General features: G+C 41.2%; 1 protein-coding gene across 2 annotated transcripts in view; it reads right to left on the reverse strand.

The window, feature by feature from the left end:
- The window catches only part of IMPG1 (interphotoreceptor matrix proteoglycan 1), a 115187-nt gene that overhangs the window by 64986 nt on the left and 29951 nt on the right, over positions 1 to 20250 (reverse strand). For both annotated transcript variants that reach the window (XM_007456607.1, XM_007456606.1), the window contains 5 exons: positions 14475 to 14533; positions 11410 to 11430; positions 9829 to 10076; positions 8322 to 8398; positions 6910 to 6992 (listed from right to left, as the gene is read on the reverse strand). In XM_007456607.1, coding sequence (XP_007456669.1) covers positions 6910 to 6992; positions 8322 to 8398; positions 9829 to 10076; positions 11410 to 11430; positions 14475 to 14533 — 488 coding nt within the window. The remainder of the gene's footprint in view (positions 1 to 6909; positions 6993 to 8321; positions 8399 to 9828; positions 10077 to 11409; positions 11431 to 14474; positions 14534 to 20250) is intronic.

A 20250-nucleotide genomic window follows, 5' to 3' on the forward strand; every position in this document is an offset into this window, starting at 1 on the left:
AGAAATACAAAAGAAGAGGCAAACGTGTTGACCTTAGTGGTGTAAAGTTCAGCTAAGTTTTTCTTACAAATCTTTCCAAGTCTTAATTATTATCTTTTCATCTTGAAGTGGAGCAAATTAAAGAACACCTTGGCCAGGCTCTTCTGGTTGAGAGTTAGGAAGTAAAATGTTTTGGCTGGGAGAGTGGCTTATTGCATATTTTCTCCACTTCATGCCTCCACATGAATCCTTGTGGTATTAATACATCCCATGCGGTGGAGCTAATTAAAGTTGTTCAGGACTCTCATTCTGACAAAAGTATTTACCAAAGAGGAATATCACCTTTCATGTGAGGCTGTCTCTGGAGATGCAGGAGGACTGATACACAGAGAGGTATATCCTCCAGGAGTTTACCGTCTGACACCAGAAACACTGATGGACCCAGTAAAGTTGATAACGGTAACAAATAGTTATGAACCCCCAAGCATGTGCCAGACACTGTGCTCAGTGCAGGAGTTTTTTAAAAAAGGGATAAGAACACGTTCTTTCACTTCAGGAAGTCAGTCTTGGAGGGACCCCAGAGATGCATACCAATTATTTCAATACTGAGTGGTAAATGCCTGATGGAGGTATATATACTTTTTTGTTTTAGAGTCAGGGAAAAATGATAATTATGAGTCTTTTCAGGTAGCAGTTGGGAAAAGATTCACAGAGGAGGTAGCATGTTGGCTGGAACTTAAAGTATGAGTAGGAGGTCATCAGGCTAGAGGGATGGATGGGTATCATAAGCACAAGAGAAAATAATTTGTGCAAAGCCACAAAGGCATGACTGTGGATGACATATTATGGCAATGGTGAGCACAATGGCCAGAATAGATAGCTGTCCACTGTTTCTGTACCACTTAATTGGCTCTCTCTGAGCTGCTTTTTTTAGGTAGCGCAAAAAGGGAAATAATCAAATTAACCCATCAACTCTTACTTTCACTGAGGTATTATGCTATAAATTCGTTCATTTACTCCTTTAACTCATTTAATATATATTAATTGCCTGTCTAGATGTTCCACGCATCTGGCTTGACACTGAAGATGATGCAATGAGTAGAGACAGACTGAGTCCTTGACCTAAAGGAATATGAGGACCCGGGTTCTCTAATGGGTTCATTCAGTTTAGCTCATATCACTGATTCCTTTCAATGGAGTCAAAGGTTGAGGCCAGATTAAGGAAAGTCAGAAACGTGTGGTGTTTTAACCTGTTACCTAGATGGGGGATGTGATGGCTAATTGGACTGGGCCATGGGGTGCCCAGATATTTGGGTAAACACTATTCTGCCTGTGTCTGTGAGGGTGTCTCAGGATGAGATTAAGATCTGAATTGGTAGACTGAGTAAAGCAGGCTCCTCCCTAACGTGGGTGGGCCTCATCCAATCTGCTGGAAGCCTGAATAAGACAAAAGGCGAAGTAAGGTGAAATTCACTCTCTCTGCCTGTCTTTGAGCTGGAACACTGACTGCAGCTCTGGGATGTCTCAGCCTCCATAAGCATGGGAGCCAATTCCTTATAGTGAATCTATCTCTATCTCTCTATCTATCATCTCTATCTCTATCTCTATCTCTAATCTCGATCTCTAATCTCCTGTTGGTTCTGTTTCTCTGGAGAATCCAGATTAATGCAGGGAATTAAAGGCAAAACAATGTCCAATAGCAGAATAGCTCTGCCTAAAGTTTGCTTTTTCACCGTTTAAGATATTGCAATTTATTGAGGGATCTGGCTTTTACATCTTAAATGGAATGTCTAGCAAGTGAGAAACTAATCTGGGAGGGAGAACGCTAAAGAGTTTCTTTTTTGACAGGTCAGCTCATCATTCTAATGAACGAAAAGGAAAATGTATTGCTGCCTACGCACATGTAAATCAATCCAAACCAAACCACACAAAATTTCTATCCTAATGATATGATACCACTTTTGAATGAGTTGGATGCATGTTATGTGGAGAACAGAATGTTGAGTTTGCCTTATAGGTTTATGACTCATTTCTATGAAATAGGAATAATCTTAACAGATAACTGGCTCTGCAAGAAAGAATGGGATCAACTAACCTAAAAGAATAAAAATAGAAGACCTCAGAATTCGAGACCAGATAGACAGCAATTCATTTAGTGTTCTAGAGGCATATTTTGCAAGTACTTTATCTCGGGGGATTAACCACTACATTAGACTACTTACGCCGAGAGATTTCTATGAGTACATGACTGAGATTTTAATGGCTTAGTGGGCCTTTGGTGACACTAACCTTAAAATTTTTCCAGGCTAGAATTATCTCAGTGATACCGAGGTGCAGAGCTTTGGAGTCCTGGGTGTCATCTACCTGTGCTGCGGAGAGACCCAGAAATTTTTGAGGGAGGGAAGCCTCGATCCTGCCTAGAGCTGCTTTTTGTTTTCCTTCCCCTTTCTACATATATGAGTGGGATGCCTTTTTATCAGGGATGTTTCCTAGTGGGGGTCTTCATTGGTCATTGAGATATGTCCTTTCTATCCCTGGTTGCGCTGATTACGAAAACGTATGGATCTGCCTTTCATTGGCAACACAGCATATTTAGTGTCTAAGCCCGGTCCAACAAATATAGTGCTTCTTGGTCAATACTAATCAAAAGCTCAGTTATGAGGGTAATTTTTATTTAGGTGGCATTGACTGAAGGTTATACCGCATAGTCATGCCTCTGGATACTCTAAAATCGATCCTTGAGTTAAGGCAGACGGTCAGCACCTGTCCCTCATGGAACCACTGTAATGAACTGGGTTCAGGCATTTGTTATGCATCTCCAGGGAGGGCCTTCTAGGAAACACCTGACACTGAGTTTATGCTGTAGGGAGGCTGAGGCAGACAGAACGTGGTTCACCGTAACCCAGATGCTCCTTCTTAGGAGGACTCATAGGAGAAATTTTTTTCTCCTAAGCAATTACCATGCTCTAACCATGCAGATTCCAAATCATGTGACAAATTGCATTGTCCTCACTGCACAGTCTGCTGAGAAGCTTAAAGCCAAATTCATGAACCACCTAAAGCAAACAAATGACGTTCTGATGTTTACTTTCTAAACAATTTTCCCTATGGAGTCATTTGATTTTTTAAAAAATATAATTACGGTGAAACATAACATAAAATTAGACATTTTAAAGTGAATGGTTTAAATCATAAAATGCCAAATATAAAAAAGGAGTGATGGCAATATTCAGTTCAATATTGCCTTAATTCTGTTATTCTAAAATTATTTATTAGTTATAAACATCTGATGACCTCATAAAAAGTGAAAGATTCAGTAATTGTGTTAGGAAAATTCACAACGTTGTGTAACCACCACCTCTATCTAGTTCCCAAACATTTTCATTACTCCAAGAGTCATCTGACCTATCTTTGTTTCATCTTTTCTTCCATTTTTTCTTTCAGTTCTTTAAAATAAAATCTTATTGTATTTCACACAAGTCTGTAAACCATCATCACCTTTTTTGGGGAAATGAGGCAGGATTTTAATAAATTATTAAGAAAAACCTAAGAACCAAGAAGGACTCATCTTGCGGAAGCTAAATGAAGGAGTGTAAAGAAGGGAGCGTCAATAGGAGCCCTGCGCCAGTGGTGTAGTAAAATAAAGATGGAAGTGAGGCTGCTAAATTGAAAAACGATCTGTGATTTTTGTGAAAATTGTGTCCCTGTAACGTGTGAAACCGTGTGAAAACTGTGGTGATTAGGAGGTGAGATTGTGAAGACTCAGAAGGCTAGACTATTAAAAAAAATGACAAGGCAGTGAAATAGAGAAAGAAGAGGCTGTGGGTTGAGGGAAAACAAGTTTGGGGCACTATATATTTTTTAAAATGATGGAGCTACTAAGCCAAACATAGTGTAATAGGTGGAAGAAACTTGAATGATGGTCTTGGCTTTGCCACCAGCTACACGGTGTGACCTTGAGCAAGGAACTTCCCACCTCTAGCCTTGGTTTTCTTACCTGTGAAACATACAGCTTAACTAGAGTATGTCTAAGAGTCCTTCCAGCTTTAGTGTTCTATGGTATATTCATGAATGGAAGGAATGTATACAAAAAATGAAAACAGTAAAGCAATTTTGAAAACACAATAATACTTTCATCATAGGTATACTATCATTTTTATTAATATACCCCAAATGCTGATCTTATAATAAGGTTTTTTGATATCATGATGAAGGAAAGGAATCCAGTGAGCATTTAATATCATTCATGTCACCAAAAGGTGGTCTGTTTTATCCAACCAACTTTTTTTTTTTTTTTTTTTTGGGTACACGGTCCTCCTGAGCATTTAATATCATTCATGTCACCAAAAGGTGGTCTGTTTTATCCAACCAATTTTTTTTTTTTTTTTTTGTGGTACACGGGCCTCTCACTCTTGTGGCCTTTCCCGTTGCGGAGCACAGGCTCCGGACACGCAGGCTCAGCAGCCATGGCTCACGGGCCCAGGCGCTCCAAGGCATGTGGGATCCTCCCATACCGGGGCACGAACCCGTGTCCCCTGCATCGGCAGGCGGACTCTCAACCACTGCGCCACCAGGGAAGCCCTTTCCAACCAACTTTTAAGTGATTTAAAAATCAAAAGAGTGGTCGTTGTGAATTGTGGTTGATTATCAATGGCCATAAATGCTTTGCTACTTCTTGCATCAAGAGATAAGGTCTATGTTCCCTCCTCTTTAAACAAGATGGACGCTATGGCTGCCTAACCATTAGTATGTGAGGAAGTGACACTGTTTCTGGGCCCTGAGGAGATTGGAGCCTTCCACTTTTTTCTCTTGTGACAATGACTCCTTGAACCCAGCTGCCATGCTGAGAGGGAGCTCAAGCAGCCCCTCAGAGAGGCTACACAGTGGAGAAATGAGGCCTCCAGCCAACAGCTCTGGCTGACCACTGATTTGTCAGCTGTGTGAGTGAGCCCTCTTGAAAAAAGATCTTCGACACCAGTTGAGACACTCTAGTTGTCACAACATGGGGCAGAGAAGAGCTGTCCTTACTGAACCCTGTCCAAATTTCAGATTTATGGGCAAAGTAAGTGATTGTTGTTTTAAGGCACTAGCTTTAAGGGTGATTTGTAATGCAGAAATAGATAACTGTATCATGTGGTTAATATTTAGTCACTGGTAATCATGTAAACCAAATATAATCTGTATAGGTGGTTCTGCTATCATGCCATACATGTTTTTGTGAAAAACCTTGTACTCAGTAAAGTTGCCTACTGATTTCACACAAGGTTTATGAGGAAAATAGGAATGAGGCAGACCACCAAAACCCGTAGAATTTTGTAAAGAGCCCTAACTAAAACGGAAACAGTTCTATTAAAAATATCAGCCACAAAAATTCTTCCCTGGCATTTCCACTTAGAATCACAGAGCATCCTTATCAGCCTTATATCCTGGGGTTCATGCTTCCTTAAAGACATTTTTACTTATAGTTTCACCAGGGAGCTGTATAAAGTGGGAAGCACATAGGTTCCTAAAGCCACTATATCCACTACTTCTTGCACTAAAAAAAGACTCTTCTGCAGAATATTTGCTTTTTTTTTCCATAAGGTCTTCATATATTGATAAAGATTTCCTCTTTAACTGTGAGAAAGTTTGACCCTATTGCCTCAAAAGTAAACATTCTTGAAAATTCAGAACTGAACCAGGAACCTCAAAAAACCAAAAATAGAATTACCAAATGATCCAGCAATCCCACTCCTGGATATATATCCAGACAAAGCTATAATTCGAAAACATACATCTACCCCTATGTTCACAGCAGTACTGTTCACAATAGCCAAGACATGGAAACAACCTAAATGTCCATTGACAGATGAATGGATAAAGAAAATGTGGTATATATACACAATGGAATACAACTCAGCCATAAAAAAGAATGAAGTAATGCCATTTGCAGCAACATGGATGGACTTAGAGATTATCATATTAAGTGAAGTAAGTCAGACAGAGAAAGAAAAATATATGATATCACTTATATGTGGTATCTAAAATATGACACAAATGAAACTATCTATGAAACAGAAATGGACTCACAGATAGAGAGAACAGACTTGTGGTTGCCAAGGAGGAGGGCGGTCAGGGAGGGATGGATTGGGAGTTTGGGGTTAGCAGATGCAAACTAGTATATATAGAATGGATAAAAAACAAGGTCCTACTGTAGAGCACAGGAAACTATATTCAATATCCTGTGATAAACCACAATGGAAAAGAATATGAGAAAGAAAGTATATATATGTATAACTGAATCACTTTGCTGTACAGCAGAAATTAACACAACATTGTAAATCAACAATACATCAATTAAAAAAATAAGTTACTTAATTAAAAAGTAAAAAAAAAAAAAAAGTGAACTAGGAGGATTTCGATGTTTACTGACATCCTTATTGATTAGCACACGTGTGCTAATTGGCACTAAAGAAACACACATAGCAGAAGAGACAGTATCCGGGGTCAGCCTGTTTATGGCGAATAGGAATACAAACACTGATTGTAAGAGCCCAATCCTCTGTCGCCATAGCCCCTTGTCATGGACGTGGGCCTTAGGACCCACCTTGTCCTGACAGACTCTCAGGTTTGAAGCTCAGTTGAGATGGCTGTTCTGGGTGGGCAGCGGTTGGTGCTGCTCTGGTTTCAGCTTCTTTCACCAGATCCGTCAGGAAAGGGCTGTCAGTGCTCTCTGTGGGACTGGGGATGAGAGCTGAGGAAAAGATGCTGAGGGTGACCACCTCTTTAGAAGGAGGTGGTTCAGTGGACAGCTCTTCCATTGGAAACAGTGGTGGGACCCAACCTTCTCCTGGGTGGAGGATGACTTTATCACTGGTCTTTGAGATAGTGTCACAGATGGATTCCTCAAAGAGGATGTTGTCATCCAACACAGACCCTGTGGGAAGTAACTCACCAGGTAGACTCTCTCCTGCTCCGTCCACTGTCTCCAGCATGGGTTGACCAAGAGGAAGTTCTGGACTCAGAGTAGTAAGCTGAAGAAGGAATTTAGGACAGATGTTGACAAGGGACATTTCTCTGTATATGAGGACGGTTATACTCTGTATGTTTTCTTTTCATTTAAATTTAAGCAGGGCTTCCCTGGTGGCGCAGTGATTGAGAATCTGCCTGCTAATGCAGGGAACACGGGTTCGAGCCCTGGTCTGGGAAGATCCCACATGCCACGGAGCAACTGGGCCCGTGAGCCACAACTACTGAGCCTGCGCGTCTGGAGCCTGTGCTCCACAACAAGAGAGGCCGCGAGAGTGAGAGGCCCGCGCACCGCGATGAAGAGTGGCCCCCGCTTGCCACAACTAGAGAAAGCCCTCGCACAGAAACGAAGACCCAACACAGCCATAAATAAATAAATAAAGCAAACTGTCAACAAGTAAAAATAAACACAGTTATTAAAAAAATAAATAAATTTAAGCAAATCATTTTGTAGTTGACTTGAATCTATTGTGGATTCTGTTGTAGGTTCTGATACAGAAACATGTCGTGAAAGGAAAACATGCATTGATACAGTAGTAAAATACGATCTCGTGGCTGAGTCTGCCTGTATAGGGTTAACTGATACCCCAAATACTTTGAAACGTGCGTCAATCATATATGAACTTATGATTTTTTTTATTTAAAAAGGGAATAAAGCTTAGCGCTTCCATTTATGAACACCGTAGTGACAACTTTTGGCATAAATTAAATGAACATAGCTTTAAATGAAATACAAAAGTTATTACTGAATTCATTATTTTTTACTTCCTAAGATATTAATTTATCCTTAAAAACCCCCATAAAAATATATAGATAAGACCTTAAGACTTAAGGACAAACTTATAAAGTATCTTTATGTTATATTTATTTCAGAAAGTCAAAGTTAAATAACATATTCTGCTTTAAGTATTTTTTCAGTTCACGAACATGTATTTGTTTTATCAAAAATGGCAATTCCTGACTCTAATTGAAACAGAGCTCTAACTATGTTGAAGGAAACTTTGAATTTAAGGATATTTGAAATGCAAGTTGTATTATTATTAATACAGATAGCGGAAGTGGGTAAGCAAGTACTGCCTGTAAAAAACAGAAAAGAATTTTATTTATTTATTTCTTGAGTGTAGTTGCTTTAAAGTGTTGTGTTAGTTTCAGGTGTACAGCAAAGTGAATCAGTTCTATATATACATATATTCATTCCTTTTTAGATTCAGAAAAGAACTATATTTAGCACTGCAGAGGGGATCTTGCTCTGTTCAGTCCTTAAGCTGACTTCTTCTGATGGAAGATTGCGAGGCTTTGTTCCTATTTGAAGAACAGAAGAACAACAAACTCACCTTTGTGAGATCAGCGAGGAGAGTGGGCAGCACCGACTGGGTGTCAGGATCAAGACCTGGCAAAGACCCAACAATTTCTGTGGGTGAAAAATCACAAGGTTTGAGTGTTTCTTTTTCTTTTTTTCTCTTGTGGTTGGAGCAGTAAAACAGTGAAGGTTGGGAAATGTGGCGATAATCAGTTCTTAAAGAGTGGTACAACAAATCAAGAAATCAGCATCAGATGCACTAGTGGTCATTGATCTCAGTGATCTGCTGAAGGATGCATGCAAGGGGTGCATCTTGCAAGTCTATGGGATATGAACAGTTATTAAGGTGGATTTTTAGGGTGTTTAGTTCTGTTGTACACATTTGGACCAAGCAGGCCAACTGATTGGCTAGGCCAGTGGGGACAAAAATATAACTAAGCTGACAAAGAAAGAAATGGCTAAAATAAATACTGGAACCAAGGACCGAACCTGAGTCCTTGCGAGTCCTACTTCTACCCTGAAGCCCAGTTCTCAGATTATCCCAAAGGGTTCAACCAAGAGACCAACCCAGGGTACCAGATGCTCTCAGAGATGAGTCTGAAGTTTTCACTGAACTTTCCTTGTCTAGAAATTCAAAAGTGAACCAAGAGGATTTTAATGTTTACTGACAACTTTAGTGACACACCCTACACCTCATCCCAAGGGATCTTTGTAAAGTTTTCCAGAGTTGAGTTTGACTCTCTAAACTACAGAAACAGAACTGACAGAGAATGCCAGTTTCATGCCATGTCACATTAAAATGGCATTTCTAGTGCCTATCTATTATGCCAAGAGTACTGAATGAAGAGTTCCAGGCTCCTGGGTCCCTCCAGGACCCCCTCTGAGGACCCTGAGTGAGCCTGATTACCTGCTGATTTCTTTAGATCCATGCTCTTCTCTCCCCACCACTCCCTGCCACGGGAGGTTGACTTATATGGACCATATCAGTGGTTCCTTGCTCCCTGTCTTTGGGATGGCTTAGATCATTAGGCAGCCCTTCAGGCCTGGAGGTAGTAGTGGGGCCTTGGTGTTTCTAGCCCCAGGGAATGGTCCTAGTCCTCTGGGCATTAGGGAAACCTTTATAAATAGTCCCTTTATGAAACTCTTTTCAAATTATCCTAATTCCGATGTGCCATCTGGAACCTGACCCATTTACTAGATGAGGGAATCTGGGCTGTGCCAGATGAGGGAACAGAACTCTCCTTGAGTTCTTCTCTCCACCTGGGTCCCACTGGGTGACTGTGGTCGAGCTGGGCTGAGCTGAGCCTCTTGGCTTCCCTAGAGCTATTTTTGGTGTGAAGTGGTCACGAAAGGCTCATTGAATGAGACCTGGGGGGCAGTGAGGAAAGACAGAAATGATAACCATCTGTGATTGGCCTGTCACCAAAATGATTGACTTTACAGGACCCAAGTTAAAATGACAGTGACCAGGAGACAGTCACACCTCCTCATCTCTCTGTCAGGATGAGGATAAACTCAGAACTATGAAATCACCCACTGACCATCCGTGAACTGAATTGACCCCATATCCAAGGGCTGGTCTTCCTCCAGTGCTTTGCTGATCAGCTTTCTGAGGTCTGAAGCTGTGGGGTAGATTTCCCTTTGCTTGTCTTCCTCCATCGTTCCATGAAGGTCTCCTTCACTTTCAATTTTGTTGGAATCAAAAGACAGGAGGTCACCTGCAGGGTCTTTTGCTTCTGCCTTGTCTCTCTGAAAGATGGCTGTAAGTTGCATCTCTGTAGAGCTTGACCTGTAGATCGCAGAAGACACATCACATCCAAAGCCATTGTTACATGCCTTATAAAGAGAATCACTATGTTGCTACAAAGCTTCAGGACAGCTTCAACCTCTTTCCTGACGGACTTTTAATGAATATCACACACTTGAAACTAATTTCAGTGTTTGTCAGAAATTTGAAAGGTAGAAAAAGAATTGACATATATTTCAGCTCTGAAATAGAATGTATGATGGGACTGAAATCCAGCTTGAAGAGAGACTATTAACTGGATCAAGTGACCATAAATTTTCACTTCAGGTCTTTGTGAAAGAGTTAATTGTCAAGAGTTGCTGGTATTGATCAGTGTTTTCGTGGTCTTATAAGTGTCAATCAGCAAGAAGGATGAATTGTCTTTTTTCTTTTCCTACAAGTAGCCTCCTGTAGGATATAACAGGGGGACAACAATATGTACGTGTTTTAGCCAAGTCAAAGCTTCAGTTCTCAAGGCTATTTCTTTTCTACTTTTTTGAAGAAGTATTTTTTAATGAAAAAATACAACACTGTATTAAACATAATCTCTTCTTCCCTCAAGTTGCTTTTAAAATAACATCTTAGAAGGAAGATGTGAGAAAAGAGAAAGGGAAGTAACTCATGATTAACTGTATTTGTTATCATATTTATTGAATCAGCGCCTTTACTCATGTAAACATGAAATAGGATCCTCTCTAGCTCTGTCCTCTAGGACCAGGTTTTACCTCTTAGTTTATGGCGTAAATCCACACAGAGGGATACAAAGTGTTTTAAAGGCCACAGGAACCGATAATGTGTATTCTCAGCAGTTCTTCGGGTCACACGATCAGTCAGAGTCTACAGTTGGTTATTTCCCCAATTACAGGAGCCAAGCTAGATATAGTGTGCCCTTTCCCCATTCACACTGACCTGGGAACCAAGTGGCAAATTAGTTCCTCTGCTTTATTACAGACTTAGGCGGCTTGCATGCACAAGTGTGCATCCAGGCTGACAACTTCCCATCACAAATGACATTTAAGAAATTGTTGAAACATACTTGCATCACAGATATGTGTTTTTATGTTTTTCTTTTGAAGAGCTTTTGAGTTTTATAGAACACACTTTCGCTGATCAGGTCACTGTTTACCTGCTTCTCCACATAGTGATTTTGATTTGAGGGTTCTTTTCTACTACTGAGCAATTGATCAAATACTCCCATTTAAATAAGACACCAATAAAAAGACTGGCTTATCCCAGACTTTATATGTAAAAATAATCTGCAAGAGTTTAGCACATAAATGTGTGTGTGTGGGGAAATGTACTATATTTCAAAACATTAAAAAAAAGTTCAAATTACCCATCTCTTTCTTTCTTTGGTCTTCATTTCATCATACACACGGGAACATGCAAGGGAGAAAGAATTTTCATGAAATTTTTTGAGACATTTGATGAATCAATCACATACAAAAAAAAGTTTCATTGTCTCCCATGTTGGTTCAGAGCCATCAGACTTTGGATAGAAGTTTTGGGAACCATATGAATCTCAGGAAGTAAACATTATTCTATGATGTTTCTTATTAGGATTTGAGCCTTAGTTCAAAGATTTTAGGTACTTAAACTCTTTGATTTCCTTATATTCCTTTTACAGAGGCTTCAAATATATCCTATACATCTTAGGTTTTCAGTGGGGTGCTGGTGCCAGGAAGTTGTTTTAAAAAGTATTTTATAAATGGGTTTCTCATCCCCTTAGTTTATTCCTGAAGGTAATTTTTCTGAGACCAGACGCTGGAACTGGAGTTTTGCTGACTGTTTTTTGAATTGCTTTAATCAGTAAGCCTTGAGGGGTTGGAACAATTCACCAAGCAAGAGGTTGCAGGAAAAGCAAACCCCTGTTTATCGAGTGGGTGGTCTGCTGCAGGCAGTTTACACGCTTATTCATTTAATCTTTTCAACAACACGATCACCATTTTATAGATAAGGGAAGATGCAGAGAGAGGGAAAGCTGTCAGTGGGAAAGTAGCAGAGTCAAGATTCCAACCCTGGCCTGGAAGACCATAGCCTGGGCTCATTTTGCCACGCCACCACCTGTTTGTGCCAGAAAAAAAGGCCATTTGGTCACCAGACTGGCGACAACATTTTGGACTTCTCTGGGCATATAACGTGAATTTAGTTTAGAAGCTCATCTGTCTTCACTCACTGTAGACTAGTTTGCATTATCGAGAGTTAAATGCAAATGGAATTAGATCATACTCCTTTTTGGGGGCATCTTTCACTCAACATAATTATTCTGAGATGAATCTATGTTGTTGTATATTCCAGTAGTTCATTCTTTTGCTGAGTAGCAGTCTGTGGTAGGAATATACCACAATTTGTTTATCTGTGACTGCTGATGGCTATTTGGGCTGTTTCCAGTTCTTGGCTAGTACAAATGGAGCTGCTGTGGATATCTGTGTACACGTTTTTGAAGGAATAGACCCTCCAACTAGACTGAATGATTGGTAATAATTTCTCATGTTTGCTTTAAGAGAAAAAGCAATATTTAAAGTGGAAACTTTAATGTTCCTCCTTATAACTGTGTTAATAATAGATGTTCTAACTTCTTCCCAGTTGTGTTACAGGAATCAAATGAGGTCACTGATATAAAAGTATTTGTTTAATTGTAGATCAGGTTTTATAAGAGTGAGCTCATAGAAAGAGGGTACCTTGAGACCCCTGGGATTTTAGGTCTTCTGTGGGAGGATCTGGCTCCATGAGAAAGCAATTTCCTTCATAACAAGTTTACTTTACAATATTCTGAGCATTGTTTTTCATGATTAAAAGTTTGCCACACTCATAAGCATATTATTTATTGTATCCGGGGGTCAAAATGTTTTCTGGGAGACTAAGTCTACATAACATAATGGAAATCACTGGGAAAATGTGATCAAATATACTTTATAAGCATCCTTGACAGAAAGAAGGATAAACTCTTACAGAGAAAAACACACGGGAAAGATGCAGTTTCAGAGGCTATAATCACTTTAAAATATTTACCTTGCAAAATTTCATCCCCTAACATTTTGGTTTTCTTCTGAAACAGATTTTTTTAATTATTATTAGTTTTTCATTTATTTGAAGGGAGGAGATAATGAGCATTTGAACATTCACCGAGAGAACTGTTCCTATCATTTCCCTCAGGTTTAAATTAAAAATTTATTCTTTAACTGCAGTGGTCTATCCAGAAGACCTTGCATCTATGCAGAGTATTCTCCTATCACCTTTTATTTCTCTCTAATCCATCTGATTTCAAATGGAGTACTGTGGAACAGCATCTTGAAATAAAGAAAAATGAGTCTGCTTTGGTAAATGTTAAGGGTTTCATCTGATGTTACTTTCATGGTTCAACATGTCCTTCCTCTGGAGTTACACAAATCAGAGGGGCCTGATAGCTTCGAGAGAAATAAATGGGTGGAGCCCCCCCCCACCTACACAACTGTTCTTTGTGAGCATGTGGGACCCACCCTGTGGACCTTCTTGCTTTAAGACAGCAGATGGTGACAGGCCAGGAGGAACTTCGAGAGAGGCCTGTCCTCCTGTTTTACAAATCCCCCTCAGTGCAAGGGATCTCATTCTGCTCACACCAGGGCTGATATATGCCCTGTGGCACAGTTAAAAAAATACCACATTATGATCCCCCTTGTAGATGTTTTGAATAGTGAGAACTTAAAAGAAAGATGCAAAAGTCTTGCCAAAACTCCTGAACCCACACTGGAATATTGAGATGCTACTGGATATAGGCCTGCTTATGGGAAAGCTGTGGGAACATGATGGAACCCTGCTTTAGTGTGGCACTATTTTATTTCATGTCTTCTATTTAAATATTCAATTTTATAAATTTTGCATGGTAATACATTACTATGGACCAGACATCAGATTGGTATAAATGTACGGTCAGGCATCAAAGTGATAAAACACGTATTAATAGTTCCATCCCCATCCCTGTCTACCCAATTCTCTTACCCCTATAGGTACCACTTTTGATTAGTTTCCCCTGTCTCCCTAGGATCAGCTTGATTTGCCTAAACAATGACGGGTATTTAGCACTGGATATAGGAAAACAGGCAACCGACATCAAGATAACTAATTGCTACTTTTCTGGATCTCTGCTGAGGGATATTCCTAAGAGGTTCGGTAAATGACATTGTCCTTGCCGTGTTTCTGAATCCGGAGGAAGGAAGGAGGTCGGCTCCTGTGTTACTCCTTAAAAATCACCTAGAGTCATGTTCTAATTAGACAACTCCTTCATCTGAAATGTATTCAGATTTCAGGATTTGGCGGAGCTAAACAATTGGGGTAAAAGTGACCTTAAAATCCTCATGACATTGCTTTTAAAAGGGGATAGTGAGAAAGAAAGTTAAAAATTGAGGAGTCAGATTCTCTTACCTAAATCCTGACACATGGATTTCTTTGAATCCTGGAAGTTTCTTAAATACCTTTTGCATCTGCAGAGAGAAAGAAATTTATGAAATACTCTTTGGTTCTACTGGGTCAGATCTTATCTAACTGAGAAAGCCTAAACACGTTTGATGAGTTAGGGGAAAAAAGTGAACATGGAAAATTGAATAACGATTGAGGCCAAGCTTTTTGTTCTCATTTATTTCTAAAACCCAGAGGAAAGTGTTTTGCTATTTATTTAAAAGCTGTAATTGGGTAGTTCTGACCTGCTTTACTGGTTACTTTACATAAAATATGAAATAATTTTAAGGTGGTATTTGGAAGAAACTTTTTTGGCTACAGTATTTTTATTTATACACACAGAGTAATGATCATATTTTCTGAATTGAATTATATGATTTGGAAAACATCTGTAATGTTAAAGGGATTATTAAAGTCAAACTGGCTGCTGTACCTAAATAAAATGGTAGAAGCATACATCAAACTAGTGAATACAACAGACGAAAAGCAGACTCACAGATAGAACAAACTAGCGGTTACCAGTGGGGAGAGGGAAGGGGGAGGGGCAGTGCAGGGGTAAGGGGTTAAGTACAAACTATTAGGCATAAAATAAGCTACAAGGATCCATTGTACAACACAGGGAATATAGCCAATATTTTATAATACTATAAATAGAGTAAAACCTTTAAAAATTGTGAATCACTGTATTGTACACCTGTAACATACCATATTGTACAGCAACCATCTTTCAATTGAAAAAAAAAAGAATGAGTAAAAAAAATGGTAGAAGCAAACTCTAATCTTATTAGTTTTGCTCTTAGATTTATGTGAACTTTACACTTTCTTGATTTCATATTGCTCATGAGGTGTGAGATCAGAACAGTTTACAATTGCAGTACTCAATGGCTCCCAGATCCACGGCAGCCTGGTTTCTGCCTCTGGGCTCCCGCAGCAAGGATGGTCCTCTCCAAACCCAGGGGCCCTTTCCACTCCTTTTCCACAGAGTGCCTGCTTTTCTCGGGTTCTTTTTCCATCTCTCTGGCCACTTTCTCAGTCTCCTTCACTCCATCCTATTTCTGACTTCACCCTCTCCCTCAGCTGTAAGGATTCTGCAGGTCTGCATTCTCAGCCCCTCATTGCACACACGCTCCCATGTATGCAGGAAGCTCTGCTGTGGGTTCTGTGCTAGGCTCACAGGACACATCACCATGGAAATGGGCTCTGCCCCAACCAGTTCACTTGTGGGAGGCAGGGAGGCAAGAGAGACCATGAGGAAGTGACAGCAGTTAGTAGTAAAGCACTGAAGGGAGGGCCCACCCTGTCCCCCTTTCCCTGCACCCACTCCCCTCTGTCTCTCGTTGGGGGATCTTTCACAATCACCAGAGATGCAGCTTGGAGTTCTTCACGTGCAAATCCCAACTTTGCCACCAGCTAAATACGCCCAAACCAGAGTGAATCTCTTCCTTCTAGATCTGCCTTTCCTCCCAGGCTCCCTATCTCCGTCAGGGTCACGAACACCCATGGTCTTCCATCCAGAGAGCCCAGCAACCCTACACACCTTCCTTCTGTGCTCCTGCTGTCCAGTCACCAATGCCTGCGAGTCTGAATTCCACATGACTTTTGTTTCTACCACGTTCTTCATATTCCCATGGCAGGCACACCCTCCCTGTCTCCCCTCTGACACTGCTGAATGGTTTTCTGGATGTGTGTAGGGGGAGGGAATGGAAATGGGTTTTGGGGGTGTGCTGGGGCGGGAGAAGGAAGATGTCCCCTTGACAACACTTTCTTCCCTAGTTAATCATTCCCTATCTGTTGCCCTTCACTAAAAATCCTGTGATGGGCTGCAGTGCCTACTGAATAAGGTCCAATTCTTTAGAATGATATTTAAGACCCTCCACAATCTGCCCCTCCAAGTACCTTTCCATTTGCACTTCCTGCCATCCTTACCCCTTCGGCCAATATCGTGTCCTCTGGTCACACTAGACTAACTCCTGTGTCTCCCCAAATATGACACGTATTTCCTCCAGGCTTCTGTGACCTTTTTTTCCCTTGAGCCCCAAATGCAACTTCTCCTACCTTCTGCTCATTGACTGCCTCCCCCACGCCATCATTCAAAGACAGCTCAAGCATCTTCTCTATTGAAAAGCATTTGTAGCTCCCCCAAGTCAGGCTCCATTATTTCTTCTCCCTACTGTTCTAGAACTTATTGCCATACGTCCTGTAAAACAGTCCATGAGGGGCATGCTGTCTCTTCATTGAGATTATGCTTCCTGGGCTCAGGGATTGTGCCCTATTTATTCATCTTTATCTCCTTTCCCCCCAGCCTGTAGCAGATCGTCATCCGTGTAGTAGGGACTCAGTAAACTTTGCTTAATTGAGTTGAGAGCATCTTTTCTTTCTCTAAACTCATCAATATGCCACTGCATTGTCACTGTATCTAAAATTACTGCTGAGTCTACATTACCTATGCCAAGGACTAGAGCAGTGATGCACAGATAATCCCCAAATCACTTACATTGGGCTTTGGAGTGCATCGTGGATTTTTTTTTTCCAGCAGACTGATTTACCATCTAAATTACATTTTATTGTACCAGTATTAAAAGTGGTTTTGCTCCCTGAGTGTGTAACAACTGTAGTGATGAAGGTAGCTAAGCTTTTGGGTGACGAAGAGATGGCTGTACACACCTGAGTTTAAATATCGGTTCTGCTGGGTTTCCCTGGTGGCTCAGTGGTTGAGAGTCCGCCTGCCGATGCAGGGGACGCGGGGCGTGCCCCAGTCCGGGAGGATCCCCCATTCCGTGGAGCGGCTGGGCCCGTGAGCCATGGCCGCTGAGCCTGTGCTCCGCAACGGGAGAGGCCGCAACAGTGAGAGGCCCGCGTACCGCAAAAAAAAAAAAAAAAAAAAATCGGTTCTGCTACTTTCTAGCTGCAAGACCTTGAGTTTATTGCTTAATCTCTCTGAATCTTGGTCTTCTTAGCCAAAGTGGGATAACAATACGTATATCATAAGGAATAACTAGTGAGTGTCTGACACGGCGAGCAGAGAGCTGGTAATATTGTTTTATTTATTTACTTAGTTTTTGCCACCTCTACTGGATTCCCAGCTCCTTAAAGCTCGATTTACTTTTACTTCCTCAGTGGGCACATGGCATGGAGGCTGGCAAGGCAGAGCAAGGCTTCAGTCAGTTTTTTTTTTTTTTTTTTACAAACTAAAATGATCACTTTTCAATCAGTGTATTCATGTAGTCCCTGAATAGTTATCAAGCTCCTACAACAGACCACCCATGTCCCCTGCATCGGCAGGCGGACCCCCAACCACTACACCACCAGGGAAGCCCTAGTCAGTTGTTTTCGACAGACTTCAGGGGGGAAGGACAAGATGAAGGTCCTCATAGAGGTCAAGGGCAGGGGGCCTGGGTAATAAGTTTCCGTGCCTCCACTCCCACCTCACAGTGGGCTTAATAGAGGTGAGAGAGGAGGCCAGTTTCCGCAGAGCTGATCTTTATTACGGCGGCAGGTGGGAAAGCTTAGTGGATGCCTTGTGACAAATGGCTTTGGAGCCACAAGGCATTTGTGCCCTCAAATGCCATTCCAGTGACAGCACCTGGCGTGGACTGTTTTAAGTGTAAGCTGCAGGTTCTGGAGCTCAAGGTTCAGACCCTTGACTTGTCCATCTTTCTGGTCCAGGATACCAGTGATGCTGTTACACATCTGAAAACAATGCATCACACACAGAACTGCTTCCGGAGAAGCCCCGGCTGCAACGTGCACAGCAGGGAGCCTCGCGGGGAGAGCAGCCCCTAAGCCCCAGCTCCTGCGGACAGGATTGATTGCTGGTCCCGTGTCCTCTCTGTGAACCTGGCTGTGACTGATTAAGAATCAGCTTTGATTAGGAGGGTGCAGAAGGCATCTAAGGAGGCGATGACAAAGGCCTTCAGTTAATTCTTCCAACTTATCTTCCGGAGACCTTCCGATCATGGAGCGGCTAACCACTAAATTGCCAATTAAGTGCCCAGTTAACCTTATTAATAATGTGAAATGCACAGAGGCCTTCCTGATTCTGCTGGAACGTCTGTTAAAAAAAGGCAGCCGTGTTAGTTCTCCTGGATGTTTGCACAGGAGAAAGCATTCAGACAACAACTAAGCATTCCTTTTGACATTTGTATTAAATTGGTCATTAACTTTATTGTGGAAATTAAATTACTGCAAAGCACTGGCCATTAATTCCTGATTAGGCCTGAATGGCTGAGCTAATTCGAGTGCTGGGCTGTGGTGAGGCTGGCTGGTTGTCTCATGGCAGCTGCTGGGTGGTCGGACTGCTCAGGTGCCTGGAAGGGGAACAGATGTGCTGAGAAGAGGGGCTCCAGTGACCATGTAAATGGAACCAGCAAGACTGATGTGATGGTCTCTGGAACAAGATCCAGCAAGACATGCTCTTCCTTGGTTGATAAATTTTTCAGAGGCTAGAAGAGGCATGTTCATTTGCTGATACAAAAATCCTTTCCCCATGCATATTTATTTGGGAAAAATAGGGAGTATAGCCTAATGGTTAAGAGCAGGGGTTCTGGTGCCAGGCTGCCTGGGTCTGAATCTTGGCTCTGCCAGTTAATAGGTGTGACATTGTTGGGTGTATTAATTAATCTCCCTGCACCTCAGTATCTTCACTTGTCAAAAAGAGAAATGATTTTACTTTAAGTATAGAATCCCGTAAAAAATCCCGTTAATATATACAAAACGTTAAGAACAGCTCTACTATTTCGATACAGAGCATTTTAGACTTGGAAAGGCACTTCGAGGTCATCTTTAGTTTCTAAATGCGGAATCAAGGTCAGGGAAGTGACCCCCAAATTCTCATGGCTAATTCTTGAGCAGAAACAAGACTAAAACTCAGATTTTAAAAAGTTATGATTTCTTTGCATTATTTTAAATCGGGTTGTTTTAGGTGCTTAGAAAATTAACAACAGGTCAGTGAAGACAGTCTATAGTCAATTATCCAATTTTAAGATATTCTGACTAGCCTAAGGATTTGTTGAAAAGAATATTTCAAAGAACAAATAGAAAAGTTAACAGACAATTCTTTAATTCATTCTATCTACTAATCCATGTCTAAGTACTTCTCTGGTTCATAAATATCCCACGCTGATGCTTTCTCTTTGAAGTTCATAGAAAAGATTCTTTACATTTTATTGACTGAATGCTGATGCGGGGAGAGGTTGGAGGTTGAGAATGTTTCTGTTATTCATCTCCTCTCCAGCTGAGAGGAGGAAAGCATTGAATTTTCCAAGTATGAGGACTAGATGCCTGTTGTGCCCTGGCCACGCTAAGATGCTTGGGCACCCAGGCTGTTCATAAATGTAGTTCGTGGTTACATAATCTCATGGATGCTTCTAATTTCAATTGCATTTCTACAAACAGTTACTGAGTAGTTAACTGCATCCCAAGCTCTGCATTAGGAGGTAAGCGGCAGAGATGAAAGAAGCAGTTTCTGCCCTCAAGGGGAAGCTCATGACCTCATGGCAGTGAGTGTGGCCGGAGAGCAGAGAGGAGTGGAGACAATGAAAGCCATAGACGTGTAAACAAACAATTTCAAGACAAGGTGACAAGTGCTGTGACAACAGTGGGCACCGGGTGTTAGCCCAGAGGAGAGGCACTGAACCCAGGATGCGTAGAGAGAACATTTCATGACGAAGTTTGTAAAACGCAACTCAGGGAAGGGCATTCCAGACAGAGAAGGCAGCACATGTAAAGACTAAAGGTAGGGAAA

Source organism: Lipotes vexillifer, unplaced genomic scaffold (genome assembly GCF_000442215.2).
Source record: "Lipotes vexillifer unplaced genomic scaffold, Lipotes_vexillifer_v1.1 scaffold1226, whole genome shotgun sequence".
NCBI lineage: Eukaryota > Metazoa > Chordata > Mammalia > Artiodactyla > Lipotidae > Lipotes > Lipotes vexillifer.